Consider the following 19,754-nt stretch of genomic DNA (forward strand, 5'->3'; position numbering starts at 1 on the left):
AACTGATGTGAGCACTAGTGAGCACTTGATAGACCATGCCAGCAGGAATCATTTCTGGGCATAACATGGGACTATCACATGCTCACTATTTCACATTTATAAGCAGGGCCAATTTAAAGTTTCTAAGTAGCCAAACCTGTACTGTTTTGGGAAACTGGGAGGAAATCCAGAACATATGGAAAAATGCAGGAATAAGTAAAGCATGTAATATAAACTTTACATAGACAGTAACCACATGTGGAACCTGAACACGGAATGGTGGATCTGTGAAGCAGGCAAACTGACACTCTACTTGCAATAATCAAAATCTTATAATACTGTAAATTCTCAAAATCAGACATTGGTAACAGGAAAATTTAAAGCTAATGGGAAACAGGGAAGAATAATGATGTTCATAGTAAGAAATTGGAAGGACCAAGCTGTAGGGTTTCAAAAGAGGAGGTAACAAGATCACTTAAAAAGATGAAAAAAGGTGAAGTAGTCTGCCCAAAATGCCCAAAAGTATCTGGTGCCAAAATACTGAAGACAGTAGAAGGTCTTAGAGCTGAATGGTTGACTTGTGCAAAATGATTGTATGTAAAGGTAGGATTCTTAAAGACTGGAAAATAAATGTGCTCATTCAAGTATAGAAAAGCAAAGGTGATCCACTGTAATATGGGTTGTACTGAGCACTTGGGCCAAATGTTCAAAAATGTCAAATGTGAAAATGCGTTTTGTATTTTTAAATATATATTTGTTGTAGAGCATATTTTATTGTCATTATGAAATGAATGCACATTTGTTTTAGATAGGTTTTATTTTTTTTTCAGGTTTAGTTTAGTATTCCCGTCATCTCTAAACATGGTAGTAAGTAACAGATGCCATTTATTGATAGCTTAACCAACTCTCCATCTTTCTTTGTAATAAAGGGTTTGATCAGTATTTCACAACACGTTCTTTAGAAAACAACCGCAGAAACATCTGGTTTGCTGAGTACTGGGAAGATGATTTTAAATGCAAACTTACTCGCCCTGGCAGTAAGACTGACAACGGACGAAAAAAATGTACAGGTGAGTGAAACTGTGCTTCAGAAAATTGATTTATCTATACTAATAAAAGGCAAAGCCCTCACTTACTCACTCACTCACTCACTCATCACTAATTCTCCAACTTCTCCTGTAGGTAGAAGGCTGAAATTTGGCAAGCTTATTCCTTACAGCTTACTTACAAAAGTTAAGCAGGTTTCATTTCGAAATTCTACACGTAACGGTCATAACGGTCGATAACGGTTGATAATGGTTGACAACGTCCGCCATGTTGAACTTTCTTATTTATGGCCCCATCTTCACGAAATTTGGTAGGCGGCTTCCCTGCGCTAACCGAAACCGCTGTACGTACTTATTTCGATGGTATGACGCTACTGTCGGCCGCCATATTGAACTTTCCAATGTCACTAATTCTCCATCTTCCCGTGTAGGTAGAAAGCTGACCCCATCTTCATGAAATTTGGTAGGTGGCTTCCCTGCGCTAACCAAAACCGATGTACGTACTTATTTCTTTGGTATGACGCCACTGTCAGCTGCCATATTGAACTTTCCAACGTCACTAATTCTCCAACTACCCGTGTAGGTAGAAGGCTGAAATTTGGCAGGCTCATTCCTTACAGCTTACTTACAAAAGTTAAGCAGGTTTAATTTTGAAATTCTATGCGTAACGGTCATAACGGTCAACAACGTCCGCCATGTTGAACTTTCTTATTTATGGCCCCATCTTCTCGAAATTTGGTAGGCGGCTTCCCTGTGCTAATCGAAACCAATGTACGTACTTATTTCGGTGGTATGATGCCACTGTCGGCCGCCACATTGAACTTTTCAACGGTCTTTGTTACTTATGGGCCCATCTTCAAGAAATTTGGTACGCGGGTTCCCAACGCTAACTGAATCCTACTTACGTACATATATACATCCATAGCCTGCAGCTCGGTCACCGTGTGAGGCAGCGTTGGGTCCCCCATCCCAACGCCTCCCACGTTGTTGGCTGCCTGCCTATATAAGGCCGACCCTCGCTCCAGTCTCTACATTCCCTTCCTTGCTTCGCCACGGGATTCACGTCTCCCTGCCGATAACTACAGCCTTTTTATTTAATCCACGGCTTCTCCGTTGTTTTATTGTGCATTTATTACGATTATAGTTATTGTGTAGGTATTTTAGACTTACTTTACATTGTTCAGGTACCCATTTCCTTTATCATTCCAACCGTACCCCCATTAACATGTCTATCGAGGTGATAACCATCGATCAAAGAACTGTCACTTACCGAGTGGTGCCCGGAGATGGCACCTACCTTTTCCATTCTCTTTGTTACATATTGCATGGCCATATCAGGCTCACTCTTGATATCCTGAGGAACATTGTGTCTTATGTATTGAATGACTGGGACAGGTTCAAGGTGTGGACTGATGACGGTACAGGAGATAATTATACTACACAGGAGCACTATAAGAGTGAAATGCTTAAGCCCTTCACCTATGGATCTGCATGTGAGTTGATGGCTGCCGCTGAATTGTTCGGTTGTCGCTTTCAAGTGTACCGAAATGGCCAAATATTTTACACCTTTCGACAACCGCCAATGCCTCTTAAACATCTTAGATTCACAGGTGACGATTTCAGTAGTGGACACTTTGATGTTTATGAATGTTTAAACTCTCAAAAGCTGGATGTGAAGTTATCGATGAAACCGGTTGTATGCTTACAACGCTTGACAGATGCCGAATGTCACTTCAACACAAGTCCTACAAATACTGTCGTACTTGAAACAAACCATTAAAATTCAAACCGATTATGACAGCAGCAATCCAAGCTGTGAGATTTGAAACAAGATTACTGTTCAAATGGCCAACTGTAAGTTGCATGCTCAAGAGTAAGCTCCGCGCACAGCTTGGTCGTATTACAACCGGAGGGCCGAACTCACAATGTAATATACAAAGAGATCCTTAAATAATAATTATTGGCATATTTTCCCTCAGTTTAAAAAGGTTTAATTTTCTTCTTAATAAAAATTTTAATGCAGTACTTCGCCGCTGCGAAGCGTGGGTATTTTGCTAGTTTTTATATATTTTAAGCCCTTATAAACTCTCCCACACTGTTAACATTACTAGAGCCCTCTAGACATGAAATAACACCCTTTAGTCAAAAGTTTAAACTGTGCTCCATGACAAAACAGAGATGACAGTTCTTTCTCACAATTAAAAGAATGCAAACACATCTTCCTCTTCAAAAAATGCATGTCAGGAGCAGAGAATGTCAGAGAGAGAGAGCGCGCGCGACAGAAAAGCAAACAATCAAAAAATCAATACGTGCTTTTGGGCTTTTAAGTATGCCGAAGCACCGAGATAAAGCGGCATTTTTTTAGGAGCGTCCGTATCTTCTAAGCAAACAGCCCCTCTGCTCACACCCCCTCCGTTAGGTGCAGAGAATGTCAGAGAGGGTGAGAGAGACAGAAAAGCAAACAATCAAGGACCGTGCGGGAAGCATATCTTATATCATTGAGGAGTTTTAAGTTAATATGTAATACATGCTGTGATTGGGTAGCTTCTAAGCCATCTGCCAATAGCGTCCCTTGTATGAAATCAACTGGGCAAACAAACTGAGGAAGCATGTACCATAATTTAAAAGACCCATTGTTCGCAGAAATCCGCGAACCAGCAAAACATCCATGATATATATTTAGATATGCTTACATTTAAAATCCGCGATAGAGTGAAGCTGCGAAAGTCGAAGCGCGATATAGCGAGGAATTACTCTAATACGTTTTTTGAAATCAAAAAATGTAATAATCATTGCCTTTACTACACTATTGGCACTTATCTTGCTCAACTGGAAGAATCCTAACTCTCCTATTCTAAGTCACTGGGTAACTGATGTTATATACTATTTGAAACTGGAAAAATGTAATTCTCACTTAGAGGATCTGTGCAGAACTTTTTCAAAACCTGGCAGGATCTAATCAGTAACATTTTAGAATAAGCTTTTAAAGCACTGAGGAAGCAGATTCTCAATCCTTTTTTCTGTTTTCTTTTCCATTTATCATTATTATTATTAATGCATCTACTTACTAACTTTTACTAGCTTTAAGTTTTACTCTGCTGGCTTAGCTCTCTTTCTCAGGGGTGGAAGTTGAATTGTTTTCGATCTTATGTTTATAAAAAATGATTTATTTGTATGGAATGTTGTGTGATTTTATTTTAATAAAATCAAAAAAATAAAAAAAAATGTAATGATCATGATGTTTTTCTAAGGTGCTTGGTAACCATAGTAGCCATCAATAAATTTTGAACAACAAATGTAAGGCAACAAATTATATTCACAAAGACTTTAATACTTTTAACAGTCTTAAATAATGTGAAAACCCAAGTTCAAAATGAGAAGTGTACCAAAATGAAAAAGGCATCTTTAGTGGTAGTTTTATAAAGGCAACCAAATTTAACTGGAAAAGCATTTTTGGACTAAATTACTCCATTTTAAGGGCAAAGAACAAGTGGTGTTACAAAATACTAAAGAGCCAAATACAGAAAATAATACATAAAAATAAAATAATAATTTATACAACTCTTGAAAAAACATTGATATTCAAAAATGGAGATGCAGAAGCCTTTCAAACAAATGTGCTTGATGCCTACAAATAAGGAAAATGTTTCAGACCTGGGGTCCACTGAAGTAAAATTCTTAGTGATGCACCCAAGAACAGATACTCAAGAAGTAAAAACATCAAGATACAGCATGAGTCAACTAAGATAGTTTAATGATGACACGTTCATTGAATACATTTATAAAAATCAAACTAATTCATTGGTTTTCGTGAGTCAGTGGGCCATTATCGTATTACATTAAAATATTTATGGTGATTCAGTCACTAATAGATGATGTTTTCTCGTGGTAGGGTACTAGGATGAACCTATTTTCCCTTTCAGACTCTTTATTACATAGACCTGAACAGCATGCCTCAAATTCCATCTATAGCCTTTGTTTGTTTACTCAGCCTGGTCACTGTCAGGATTAACTGCTATTATAGTTTAATACTTCTCCCTTTCTTTTATATCTGTAACCCCAGAAAGAAAGTTACATTTCTTATTTATACATAGATTAAATTGAGATTTCTAATTTTGTTTCCAAAATATAATATATATATATACAGTATAGTAATATGAGTGTTGACAAAAACATTTAACCTAATTAATAAGCATTATATCTTTTTTGCTTAGGTTACCAGGTGGCTTCCTGTCTTAGTATGTTGTTTATTCTCTGGTCCAACATGGTCCAGACACAGCATGGCCTTCTGTATAGTTGTTGTTGGAGAGGCTAGTGTTGAGCAGTATGCCAGTACTAAAACAGTATACTGAGCTACCAGATTTTTAAAATGGTAGTACACAAACATTATATAAAACTTGGTTCAGTGGTTAATGGTTGTGCACTGGCATCTCGCACTCTGACCCCCCAATGGGGAAACCTGCTTTTCAAAGCAATATCTGTACATTAGCATGTTCAAAACTCCTAATGGGACCCCAACCCTGCCCCTAATAATTGTTAAAATAAAGTCGAGAGGGACTATTCTCTAGGAGGTCTCTGATACAGCACTGTGAAAAGCACTTTATTATGCATCTATTGGCCTGTGAGCATGGCAAGCCTCTGAAAAACCCTGATGAAACCAGAGGATAGACCCAAAAGGCACACGTGTATGCAGGTGTGCCATGGGCAGGAAGGGCCTGGGGGAGGGGAGGTTGCAATAGCTGGGACCTGATGGATTTTTTGGGTTATCTGCTTTGCCATTGCTTTAGTATGTACCAGTACTTAGGCACAAAAGCTGGTATCGGTTCCATAGTCTCACTTTTAGTATTAATCAAACACTAGCAGAGATACAGCATGCCTCTTCAAGCATCAATTTATTCAGTCCTTGGCACACCTTTTGGATGACTAGATGTGTAGTATTTGCCAGTGGTTGAGCCCTTTAGCATGATTCAGCAATAAGCCTCTATTTTATCATCTCAGCCACCTTCATTACCAAATGTTGTCTTCCTGGAAGAGGAAAAAGTGCTATCGCTTCTAAAGCTTGTGCTTCTAAGGCTCATAAATGTTACCTTTACAACTATATCCACACTTCTGATGTCACAAATAGGTATCAAAGCAGAAGCAGCTCAGCTTAGATGTGGGTTGTAGCAAAGTACGTTTGTGCAGTCAGTTGCAACCAGATTGATGCAGAACTTTCAACACTCCAACCACAAATTACATAAAACAGAGCAACCCTTACAAGAAGTTCTTATCTAATCTAGTAGGGTCATAAATGTGCCTGAGTAACAACTGGCTTATCCAGCTCGCCCATAAACATTATTTTTTAAAGTAAAAGTATGCCTGAATCCTACTCAACAAATACAATTTTACAAAAAAAAAAAACAAAATATGTGCCCTGTGTTGGCTGGGATTGGCTCCAGCAGACCCCCGTGACCCTGTGTTTGGATTCAGCGGGTTGGACAATGGATGGATAACATAACATAACGTAACATAATCTCAGCCCAAATGCACAGTTTACCTGTTCGTAAACCTGAGTATTGAAGCTGAGAAACTAAGTGATCTTTTTCACAGTGTCTGGGCACAGGATGTTGGATGGAATGAGTATAATTTTTTAAAGATCTAAGCAGGATATTGTTCATGAATTAATTTAAAGAAGCCTATTGCTTCTATTGCTTTGAAGTTTCAAGGTTATGAAGTTATTTTAAACAGGAAAGAAATTGATTAGATGAGATTGTAATATATCAGGGATGGTATACTGCTGACCTCACTCTGGAATAAAGTCAGGTTTTGCAGAGAGGATTTCATGGACCTCCTGCATCCCACCAGCATGCCTTCATTTGAGGAAGCAGAGTCAGGGGACTCAGAGAAGGACTCACCCATCCCTGGAGCTGAGGTGGTTAACATGTTCCTTGGTGGCAAGGCTCTGGGGTGGATGATATTTGCCCTGAGGTCTTAAAGGCTGTGGCTGTTGATTGGCTGTCCTGGCTGACACAACTCTTCAACATTGCGTGGAGGTCAGGAACAGTAGCATTGGATGGGGTGGCAGTCCCCATCTTCAAGTAAAGGTTCAGGGATCACACTCTTCAACCACCCTTGGAAGGCCTATGCCAGGTTTCTGGAAAGGAGGATTTGACTGTTGGTACAGTCTCAGATTCAAGAGGAACAATGTGAATTTTCATACTGCGCACAGAGTACTGGGCCAGCTTTTTACCCTCTCAAGGATTCTGGAAGGCTAAGGGGAGTATGACCAACATTTCATTATGTGTTTTGTGTACTTGGAAATGTCATACAATTATATCTCTTGGGGTGTCCTGTGTGGGTTGCTTTGACAGCCTTTTCTGGGCTATTTGAAAACTGTACAACTAGGGAGAAAGATTGGTTCACATTGCTGGCAGTAAATCAGACTAGTTCCCGGTGTGTTACTCTGCCAAGGATGTGACCTTAGACAAGCACTGGGGTGTTTTGCAGCTGAGTGTGAAGCGGTGGAAGAGAATCAGCGCCTGCAAGTCTGTGGTGATTATTCTCAGTCAGAAAAGGGTGGGGTACCCTTTCGGTGGTGCTTCAAGCTGAGGAGTTTAAGTATCATGGGATCTTGTTCACAAGTGAGGGAAGAAGGGAGCAGGAGATCGACTGGCAGTCCTGCAGACATTGTACCAGTTAGTTGTAGAGAAAAGGGAGCTGAGCCGAAAGGCAAAGCTTATGATTTGCTGGTTCATCCACCTCTATACCCTTACCTATGGTAATGAAGTTTGGGTAGTGACTGAAAGAACTAGATCGTGGATACAAGTGTCAGAAATAAGTTTCCTTCGCAGGGTTCCTGGGCATAGACATTAGGGAAGAGTTCAAAGTAGAGACACTGCTCCTCCACATCAAAAGGAGCCAGTTGAGGAGGTTCAGGTATCTGATAAAGAGACCTCCTGGATGCCTAACTGGGAGGTGTTTTGGGCAAGTCTAACCAGGAGGTGACCTAGGGGCACACCCAGGACACACTGGCAAGATTATATCTCTTGCTTGGCCTGGGAACATTTCAGTTTCCTCGTAACGAAGGAGGAGGAGGGTCGCAAGGAAAAGGGATGTCTGGGCATCATTGCTTAAACTGCTGCCCCCACAACCTGGACCCAGATAAGTGGCAGAAAATGGATTAATGGATGGATGGAGATCATAATTAATTTATCATACATTATCAAGTGCCAATATTTGTAGAAAAATACAAGCAGGTTTAGATATTTTACTCTATATGAGAGTGTGGAGAATGGCCAGCCGTTTATCCCGGCCAATACCCCCAAGCCGCCAGGTGGAGCCCTCCTTGCAGCATGGAGGTCCCCAGAAGACCAGCAGGGCATCATGGACAATGGAGTTTTTATGTACAGCCCGCTGGATGCCATTTGGGCCGATAGGGGATGCTGCAGGGAGGAGTAATGGATATTTTCCCTACGCCCCGGAAGCACACGTGGACAAGAGGAATGACGTGCTTCCGGGGTGAAGAAAAGAACTTGTACCTGACCCGGAAGTGATTGAGAGCCAAATGGACTGGGGATTAGGAACACTTCCGGGTCAGGAGATATAAAAGACTGTGGGAGCTCCCAGACGGCGAGCTGAGTTGGGAGGCAGGGTGGCTAAGCGTCTGGGAGTGGAGGATTGGTTTATTGATTATTGTGTATTTATTTATTGAGTATTGTGGAGAGGAGCGTGCTTTGTGCACATTATTATTATGATAAATAATTATTTGGACTTTTACCTGGTGTCTGACGTGTGGTCTGAGGGTACAAGGGTGCGAGAAAACCCTAATCTGTCACAGAGAGTTAAAATTGTTTTTTAAGAGTCTGAATAAATGGTTAGGAGTCTGTAGAATGGGAAGTTAAAGCTATGTTTCATCTACACATGGTAGAAGTTAAAAGTGTTTGACAGCATGCTTCCTCTTATAAGAGAATGATATTTAATGTGTAAGGAAAGAAAAGAAAATTCAGCTGCTTTTGTACTGGAAAATGAGAACCTACTTAAACTTAAGATTTAAAAAAATCCATGAACCCATCCATTCCTCTGTTTTCTAAACCCATCTCTATGCTCAAAAATTCCGATGTGTAGTAGGAAAAGCAAGTTAGAATCCCATCTTGTACTGGATATTAGTCTAATTGATGGTCAATGTAATTAAACTGTCACTTCACACATTACAAAACAAGTAATTGTGCCAAGAACTGTGGCAGTATAAACTATGAAAGAAAAGGAATGGAAATAGAGCTGGAAGCACCTCATAGCATCTCAGGAAATCCTGAATTTATAAAACCTTTATAGGACCATGGCTCACACAGCAAATCCTAATTATTTTACCAGCATTTTTGATAATGCTTCTCTTTTGCTGAAATCTCTCATGTTTTGGGATAGCTGTTTCAACATTAATTGAGTAGTTTTTTTGTTATAAAACCTACTTAGGAAGTAACATTTTATTTATTGAGAGTCAGAAATGCACCTGTTTATTAATTTTTCCTATTTTATCTTTAGGGGAGGAGCGCATCAGTCGAGATTCGCCCTATGAACAGGAAGGCAAGGTGCAGTTTGTGATTGATGCAGTCTATGCCATGGCTCATGCATTGCATAACATGCACCTGGATTTGTGTCCTGGTGCCACAGGGGTGTGTGAGAAAATGGACCCAGTTGAGGGGAGATTATTACTACAGTATATTCGTGCTGTCAACTTTAATGGTAAGAGGTGCTGAATTTGTTGATCATTGAACTATAGCTAGAAAGTGCTAAATACTATTGCTTAAGAAATTAAAATTGAATGTTGTTAAGTATAATCAGATAGAATGAGATATGGAAATAATGGTCAGGCTGGCCGAGGTTACAGTAATTAATTTAATGGGAGTTCAAAGCCTTCAACTAGAATGTTTACAACATTTATTTAATGTTATGTGCTTAACTATATATTGCACGTATGAGATCATGTTATTCCAAGATTTTTGGGTTATAAACTATGAGAGATTAGAGGAGCTGAATATTTAATTTTAAGAAGAAAGTGTGTGATACTTTTATAGAAGTGCTTTAAATTATGAAAGGAATTAATTGGATGCTAGCTCTTACTTTATAAAACATTCTTCAAAATGATTATTACATTTTCACATTTAACAAAGAACTATTGAAACATATAACAAGTTACCTTATAGTTCATCTGAAACTAGCACTATGGGAACCTTCAATGATGAAGACCATGATATTATTTTGGGTTGTGGAAATAGGTCTTTCTTCTTACTCATGTATGACTACAAGTAGGTGAATTACTGTGGAAGGCACAATAAGACAGAGAAGATGTGAGTAAAACTACATAAAAATGGCTCACAGGGGTGACGATAATAATACAGCACCACATCATACGGTCAAAAAGAAAAGAAAAACAGCAGAAGTCATGTCTGGAAATGCTTTGTGTTCAAGGTAGGAGAATTTCAGCATTCAATTGCAGAAATTCTGCTTATCATTATTTAAAAAAATACCTAAACACACACATACACAGTCTTTAGTTCTTAATACTTTTACCCAATTGCAGAGATCATTGAGAAATAGATTTGTGTGTAATTTGAGAATGCAATCATATGACTGATCAGATGTGAGTTTTCATTGTTCAGCTTAGTACTATGAAGTTGTAAGAAAAGACAAAATTATGGTGAGCTGAATCGCTTTTTATGATATTATAAAATTATATAATTATATTAATAGAATGCAAGTACAAGTTATTCAATACTGAAGCAGTTTTCGGCAGTCCATCCTGGGAAGTTTTTTTTTTTTAAATTGAAAACATTTGCTAACAAGTGAAAATATATACATTGCAAAGAATATCTGGTGAGTTACAAGATACTACCGTAGATACTCGCCTATTAGTCGACCTCGCAGATAAGTCGAGTGTATTGTTTAAGCCGAAAATTATGAAATTTGTTATGACCCGCGTATAAGTCGAGGGTAAAGCTTGACAGCCTATCAAATTCTTTGAATTTCATAATTATACCCAACTAGCAGAATACCCGCGCTTTGCAGCGGAGAAGTAGTGTGTTAAAGAAGTTATGAAAAAGAAAAGGAAAAATTTAAAAAATAACGTAACTTGATTGTTAATGTAATTGTTTTGTCATTGATATGAGTGTTGTTGTCATATCTATCTATATATAGATCTATATATACTGTATATATATATATATATTGTGGCAGTAGGGGGCACTAGTGCTCCCTTGAACCCTGAGGTAGAATTCCAGACACCAGGTAAAAGTCCAATGCTTTTTATTTTCTTTTCCCACAGTGCACCAAGCACCCTCCACCCTACTCATATACAATAAACTCTTTTCAACACAACACTATAATCACTCTCCTCCTCGCCCAGACACTTTGCTCCTCCACCTCCCAGCACAGCTCAGTGTCTGGACTGAGGCACCGTCCTTTTATAGCCCCTGACCCGGATGTGTTTCTGTCCCATCAGTCCATAGTTCCTAATTCTTTCCGGGTCAGGGCGATCAGTCCTTTTATTCAACCCGGGAGCACGACATTCCTTCCCGTCACGTGACCGTGATGTACTCCCGGGTCATACGGCATCACAGGGCCCATAAGCCCCCCCACAGCAACTCCTGGTGGTCCCCAAGGTATCCAGCAGGGCTGTGTATAAACACTACAAAGTCCATAAGGCCCTGCTGGACCTCGGGGCACGATCCTGCTGTCGGGAGAGCTCCTCCTGGCGGCCTGGGGATGCGGACCGGCATGGGAAGCCGGCAGTCCTCCACAATATATATATATAGCAAAATACCCGCGCTTGGCAGCGGAGAAGTAAAAAGAAAAGGAAACATTTTAATACTAACGTAACATGATTGACAATGTAATTGTTTTGTCGTTGTCATGAGTGTTGCTGGCATATATATACACACACAGACACACACATATATAAACATATATATACACATCATATATATATACATATACATACATATATACATATACACATATACAAATATAGACATATATATAAATATATACATATATACACAGTTATATATATATATATATACATATATATATATATATATATATATATATATATATACTCAGCAAAAAAAGAAACGTCCTCTGACTTTCAACTGTTTTTACTTTCAGTAAACTTAATTTGTAAATATTTGTATGAACACTAAAAGAGTCAACACCATAAGACATAAACTAAAAATATTTCACAATGTGTCCCTGAATGAAGGGAGGCTCAAAATCAAAAGTACCAGTCAGTATGTGGTGTGGCCACCAGCTGCTTGAAGTACTGCAGTGCATCTCCTCCTCATGGACTGGACCAGATTTGTCAGTTCTTGCTGTGAAATGTTACCCCACTCTTCCACCAAGGCACCTGCAAGTTTCTGGACATTTCTGGGGGTAATAGCCCTAGCCATCGATCCAAATCGATCCCGTTACAGGCCTCGGTGTAACGCTCATTCCTTCAACGATAAACACGAATCTGTCCATCATCCCTGGTGAGACAAAACCGTGACTCATCAGTGAAGACCACTTTTTGCCACTCCTGTCTGGTCCAGCGAAGGTGGGTTTGTGCCCATAGGTGGCGTTGTTGCTGGTGATGTCTTGTAAGGACCTGCCTTACAACAGGCCTACAAGCCCTCAGTCCAGCCTCTCTCAGCCCATTGCGGACAGTCTGAGCACTGATGGAGGGATTGTGTGTTCCTGGTGTGACTCGGGCAGTTGTTGTGGCCATCCTGCACCTGTCACGCAGGTGTGATATTCGGATGTACCGATCATGTGCAGGTGTTGTTACACGTGGTCTTCCACTGCGAGGATGATCAGCTGTCCTTCCTGTCTCCCTGTAGCGCTGTCTTAGGCGTCTCACAGTGCGGACATGGCAATTTATTGCCCTAGCCACATCAGCAGTCCTCATGCCTCCCTGCAGCATGCCTAATGCACGTTCTGGGTGTTTTTCACAGTCGGTAGACAAGTCTCTTTAGTGTCCTGCGTTTTTAGAACTGTGACCTTAAATGCCTACTTTCTGTAAGCTGTTAAGGTCTTAACGACCATTCCACAGGTGCATGTTAATTAATTGATTATGGTTAATTGAACATGCATGGAAAACATTGTTTAAACCCTTTACAATGAAGATCTGTAAAGTTATTTGGATTTTTAAAACATTATTGTTGAAATACACAGTCCTGAAAAAGGGACGTTTCTTTTTTTGCTGAGTATATATACACATACATACATATATATATATATATATATATATATATATATATCAAAATACCCGAGCTTCGCAGGAGAAGTAGTGTGTTAAAGAAGCAATGAAAAAGAAAAGTGTATACATATATATAAATATATATACACACACACACACATATAAACATATATATATATATACATATCTATACATATATACATATACACATATATATATACACACACACATATATACATACATATATACACATACATCCACATATATATACATATATATACATACATATCTACATATATACATACACACACACACACACAACTATCGTATATGTTCAAGTTCTATTTAAATTTTAAATAGAAGGAATTTTTATTTAGTCGACAGAATATTATTCCGGAATAAATCAACTCAAACCTTAAAATAAGATATAATATTTTGCTCTCCATAAAAATATATCCTGTCAAAATTATACAAATTCAAATATGAACATGGTGCATAACATCACCTGGAAATATAAATAAAATTTGTTCTTTTCAGCAATAACAAATCAAATCATTCGGTTGTCTTTGCTCATATGTCATTTTATCAGAGCTGGAAGTCTGGCATCTTTTTTTGGCAACAAGTTTGTTTATGTTTGGTGTGAGGTTCTGTGTTGTGGAGATTCTCAGGATGGACTGCAGGTGCTCATCAGTGAGGCGACTCCTGTGTGCTGTTTTGTTAGTCTTCATGACTGAGAAGAGCTTCTCACACAGATATGTGGTACCAAACATGCACAAGGTTCGAGCCACATGTAGACGGAGCTGGAGCATTTTTGTGGGAATGGAGTGAATAAACTGTGCGGCTGCAGCTCAATCACCTCCATCTGAATCTGCACAGGTGCAGTTTCCACATCGACAGCAAATGGGTTGCGAAACAACTCAAAATTCTTTTTTTGTTGTTCAAAGTCACCAAAGCGCAGTGCGAACTCAGTGTGCAGTGCGCTCAGTTTATCAGCAAAGTGCGTATTTTGGGAACACCGTTGTGCTGACTTGGTTCAACATTACTTGGCAACAGGGAAAGTGGGGCAAGTTGCACTGGTGCATTTGTGTCTCCCATAAAAGTAGCTTCACTTGAAATCACTTTGTGATTTTGCACGGGTAAAAACGTCTGCTGAAGTGTCAGATTCTTCTTTAACTCTTCTACTTTCTGTATCATGTGCATTGCATTCAGGTCTTTCAGGTTATCTTGATGTTTTGTCTCATAGTGCCATCTTAGATTAAATTCTGTAATTACAGCCACATTAGCTCCACAAATGAGACACACGGGTTTACCGGCAATGTCAGTAAACATATACTCAGCCTTCCATCTGTTTTTAAAGGCTCTATGTTCAGAATCACCTTTTCTCTTTGGCATCGTGTGGGCTAGCTTCGCAATAACTTGCAGCATCATAAGCTAGACTTGATTAACGCAGTAAGTGTTCGGCAAGGCAGCTGAAGCGCTGCATTATGGGATCTATAGTTTATTGTGTTACCAGCGCTTCATATCCCCGGGCCATTAATAACAATAATATATAAAATGATCTCGCGGGCCGGATATAATTACACGCCGGGCCGGATGTGGCCTGCGGGCCTTGAATTTGACACATATGGACTAATTAGAACTTGAAAAGATATAATTTTTCAAATGTGGTCGCGCAATTCAGATCGAGTTGACACGCACTACAGTACATCGAGCCTATTGCTATTGTGGTTTTGCCTGCGTGCCTCAATAAGTCATCCTCCCCTCGCTCTTACTTTTTTACCGTTCATCTAATGAATACACTGAGTATGGCTTTACCAAAACAATCATTGATCGTGAATAAAGTATTCATTATTCATAAAGCTTCAATTGGTGATCTGTCTTTCTGCGTTAACCGCATATTTTTTCATATGTCTCAAACCAAGGGGATGCGAGGCTAAAATGTATCGGGAAGCGCGCGTACATACTCAGTGCATCCCTTCTCGGGAATCAAACCTCGGAAGCCGGCACTAGAGGCGAAGCCTCTACTATTGCGCCACGGCGTGTGGTTTGTCTATTTGAGAGTAGCAGTGTAATTCAGTTTTTGTTCAGCACTCTTTGGAACTGTTGCTTTTTGTCTGCGCACTGCGTCAGTTCACGTGAGCCGCTGAATATGGTTTTTAATGGTTCTAATTGTTTCGCTGCCTTCTTAATTATATAATGCATGTTTTCTTCAGCGCTTTTTGTAGCTCTTCCTGGTTTTCTACGTAATGCGTGATTACGTGGGAGGCGTGATAATGTCACATGAAACTCCGCCCCCATGACTTTTGAGCTCAACTCCATTACAGTAAATGGAGAAAAATAGCTTCTAGTTATGACCATTACGCGTAGAATTAGGGTTAGATTAGCCTTCTACCTACACGGGAAGTTGGAGAATTAGTGATGAGTCAGTGAGTGAGTGAGTGAGTGAGTGAGTGAGTGAGTCAGTGAGGGCTTTGCCTTTTATTAGTATAGATATACCTGGGCCCAGACTTTCAACATTTTAATCTTTGAAGAATTTTAGTAAGCCAAAATTAAAACTCCAAAAACATTTTTATTCATTTACTTACAGTTAGAATATTTCAATTAAATTCGTATTCAAATCCCTCGCATATAATATAGTGGCCCTAAGTGTCTTCTTCAAATCCTTCAAAGTCTGACTCTTGTTGGGATCAGAGCTTAAAATAGCAGCCTGACATCCCAATTATACTGAATGTGGGATGTGGGATGGAGTTGTCGGGGTTTTGGGGGGTGGAGTTTTGGGATTGAGTGTTTGTTGACGGCATGGTGGGGCTCTTGTGTTTTTGGTCTCTGTTAAGCTAAAACAGGCACCTTAAAAAGAAGGAGATAATAAAGTCAACCATTGAGCAGTCAAGCCTTGTGTGTCACTCCCTGCTGTAAATTAGGAGAAGGGAACTCAGGGACAGTGTTTTACCCCAGAGCACGTTGCTCTGGCCCTGGAGCTTCACACCACTGGACACAAAGAAGGAGAAGCTCCCCTGCATAACCCCAACCACGGTCCGGAGACAGGCAGGAAAGGTAACACTGGGGGCTCGTCCTGGAATATTCCTGCCAGCACTAATGAGTGACACGAAGCTTGTAAAACTGAAAGAAAATTGGTGCATTCTCTCGGTGGAGTGTATAACTAGGAAACTGTGAATGGCGACAAAACCAGGGGTAGACGCTGACCTGGAAGCAGAGTTTTACAAAGCCACCGCAGTTAGCACCAACCCCTTTAGGACATCACCCACGCAGGAGGAAACTATGTCCCGCCATTTTCCACTAGTAAACTGGGAGAAAAGTGTCGAGGATGGGATTGTCGGACGCGAACGTGAGCGCCATTGTAACCCTTTCGTACAGACGGTGTGGACCGAGGACTCCGAGAACATGCGGACTCAGTCGCTATAAAGCCTGAACTGTTTTGTGAAGAGTATTACTCGGCGATTCGACCGCACACCTCCGGTACCAATCCATTTATTTCGTATGTAACAAACGAAGATACTTATGACAGCGGGATCGAGACCCATTCATTGATATTGCGCTTTAAAATCCAGTGCACCTTATGGTCCGAAATACTGTATGTTTCTGGTTACTGCCATCTACTGGCAGCTAATGGTATGTTTGTTATCCAAAACCTGCACAAGCTAATGGTCAAATTCAAGTGCGGTATTTCACAGTTTAAAGAATTATTTAATGAAATTAGTATTGCCCCGTGGATAAGTCGACTTTGTGTTTTTGAATGAATTTTAAGGCATACATTTTTTGACTTATACATTAGTATCTACGGTACTTATTGCTATGTTAACTCATCTGTATTAGGCTATCTGGAGGGCAGTATGGATGCATTATCAGAATGCTGAGCTGATGGACCATTAGTGAGCAAAACAGATTCAGACTTGGCAGTTTTATTACTGTAAAAATATGTTTCAGCTCTAGTCAAATTTCATGTTTTAAATTTTTTTTTAAATTCTCCTTCAGCTTCCCCAGGAGAGTTTAAATATGGGGCGAACATTCACTATCACTTTGAGCCTGGCTGGGAACAAAAGCTTATATCTGATGTCAACATTGTCATTCTCTGATCTGAAGATCTCACTCTGGTTTTAGTGAAGAATTCTGCGACAAATTTAACTGAATTTCCACATTCTAGTGTTTCCAATAGTCCCATAATTCTAATATTTTTCGTTCTAGATCCACAGACTACCACAAACTTGTGAAGGATTTTTTTACATTCCATTTTAAAGCATTTATTTTTGTCTCTGATGACTGCTATTTGTTGTACTTACTCAATGTGAGCCAGGATCATATAATTCATATTTTCAAGGCGAGCTCCAAACACCCTCATTTTGTTCTCGAATTTGCTAATTTTATTGTCTATTTAATTTTCTATATTATCTTCCAAATTTTCTCCCTGCATTTTTTAAGTTTCTCTCAGCTTTACCTTACAGCAATTATTTGAATGTGCCTCTTAATCTTTCATCTTCTGACTAATGTTTGTACATTGAAAAAAGGGAAATGGCAGGTTATAACATTTACAAAAATGTATTTACTGTATCTGCGGTGGGCTGGCGCCCTGCCCGGGGTTTGTTTCCTGCATTGCGCCCAGTGTTGGCTGGGAATGGCTCCAGCAGACCCACGTGACCCTGTAGTTAGGATGTAGCGGGTTGGATAATGGATGGATGGATGGTGTTTACTTTATATTACATGTATTGTTTATGTTCCACTTTTGAACATAACTCGATCATGTTTAATTTATTGAATCTTGTAGGATGTGCAATATGCTAATTTCAGTCATTTAGGTAGAAGAGAAAATAGTTATATTTACTGTAGTCCTCACCAGAAATTAATATGCACCAAGCAGATTCATCGTCAGCGGAGGTTGGATAACTTGGCGGTAAAGTCCTATGACTTTCAAAGAAGCAGCAGTTTGTGGGTCTGAATTATTGTCTTTGGTTAAGAGCAAAAGCTTAGTGAAATAAAAGTTAAAAATAAAACCTCACAAATGAGAAATATTCAGATATTCATTTAAAACACTTAATCGCACAGACTAATGTTACTCCATTTTGCATTTTTTCTTGTATTCTCTTTTACTGTTTTATCAAACTATGCTCACTAACTACCGTCACAAGTCAGTAAATGTACTATTAAGTTGTATAGATTTACTTGCTTAGTACAGGTACGTTTACATACTTAAAAAAAACAAAACTTCTGACTTTCATTATGGGTCAACAACTTTCAGCATTGCTATTCATTAGTATTATCATAACATTGCTCACCCAAATAAATGCTATTAATACAGACAAACAAATAATACACCCGAATACATTGTAATGCAGTTGCCGAATTTGCTTATTTGAAGATTAATAAAAAAATCTATGTATATACAGTATATATATTTTGTTAAAAGAAGGTACCAAGCAGAAATTTTTGCACTTTATATTTTACTAATGTTTAACATTTATTCTTTAATATATACAGTTACATAAATATACATGTATTTTATAATATAACACTCTATCAAGATGCATTTTGTGTTTATATTTAGTTTTAACAGCCAAAGAAGCAGTGTTCTTATACAACTGTTGTACATTTCTGTGTTTGAATACTAATCTTTTGTATTTTTGTGGTTTGTATTGTTTTTACCAAATAAAACTAGTTTTGGTATAAGCAAACCTATTTATTTCTTATTTAACTTTGAACTTGAACTATAAAATGATACTGGAACAAGTACAAATGTATAATTGACAATCTAAAAAATTTATAGGTAAGTAACTCGTTGAGGTGCATTTTTTAAAACATTTATAAAACTATTTTTAAAATATTATGCTTTATTGACATGAGTCATGTTCATTTAACATAACAATTAATTTAAACAATTTAGTTTCATTCATTTTTTATAAAAATATCATGTTTCAGGATATATTAATTTAGTGCATTAAGCATCATTAAATTCTTTTTGATAAAAACTATTTTATTATATGCAACCAATGTACATATTTTTTTTATTTTATTCTTACATGCCATTTTTTCCAGTGTACTAACACAAACGAGAAAATGAAATTTGTAATGAAAGTGATCAAGGGATCAGAACATAGTCAGGAGTTCATGCTGGGATGTCTTTTTAATGAATATTAGATTTGCACACTACACTAATTTTGTCCAAAACTCAGATACATTGGGAATGCACATGGCACTCTTTATGCAGTTGCTTCAGTAACGTAATATGTCACGCATTCCAGGGTGGTTTTGGGCTGGTTTTTAAATAATTATGTATTTTTTTGTCAGTTTTGTTTATTATTTAGTTTCTATGTTTCAGAATTTGTTCCTCAAACTTAATTATATTAGGGGAGGTTCATAAAAGAGGCGGGCTTCCTCTCCATCCTGCTATCAACCAACAGTTAAATGCTGTATATAGTATGCATTTGATGTTGGTGAATTTGCTTGTGTTTTGCTTATTACTTTTACTGAATTACTGGGTTTTTGTCCTTCTTGCTTATTTTTAATCACTC

At 38.7% G+C, this 19,754-nt stretch overlaps 1 protein-coding gene across 2 annotated transcripts in view; it reads left to right on the top strand.

Moving 5' to 3' along the window:
• The window catches only part of grm6a (glutamate receptor, metabotropic 6a), a 248,547-nt gene that overhangs the window by 97,367 nt on the left and 131,426 nt on the right, over positions 1-19,754 (top strand). For both annotated transcript variants that reach the window (XM_039775581.1, XM_039775580.1), the window contains exons 6-7: positions 909-1,049; positions 9,543-9,743. In XM_039775581.1, coding sequence (XP_039631515.1) covers positions 909-1,049; positions 9,543-9,743 — 342 coding nt within the window. The remainder of the gene's footprint in view (positions 1-908; positions 1,050-9,542; positions 9,744-19,754) is intronic.

The sequence above is a fragment of the Polypterus senegalus genome, chromosome 13, assembly GCF_016835505.1.
Source record: "Polypterus senegalus isolate Bchr_013 chromosome 13, ASM1683550v1, whole genome shotgun sequence".
Lineage (NCBI taxonomy): Eukaryota > Metazoa > Chordata > Cladistia > Polypteriformes > Polypteridae > Polypterus > Polypterus senegalus.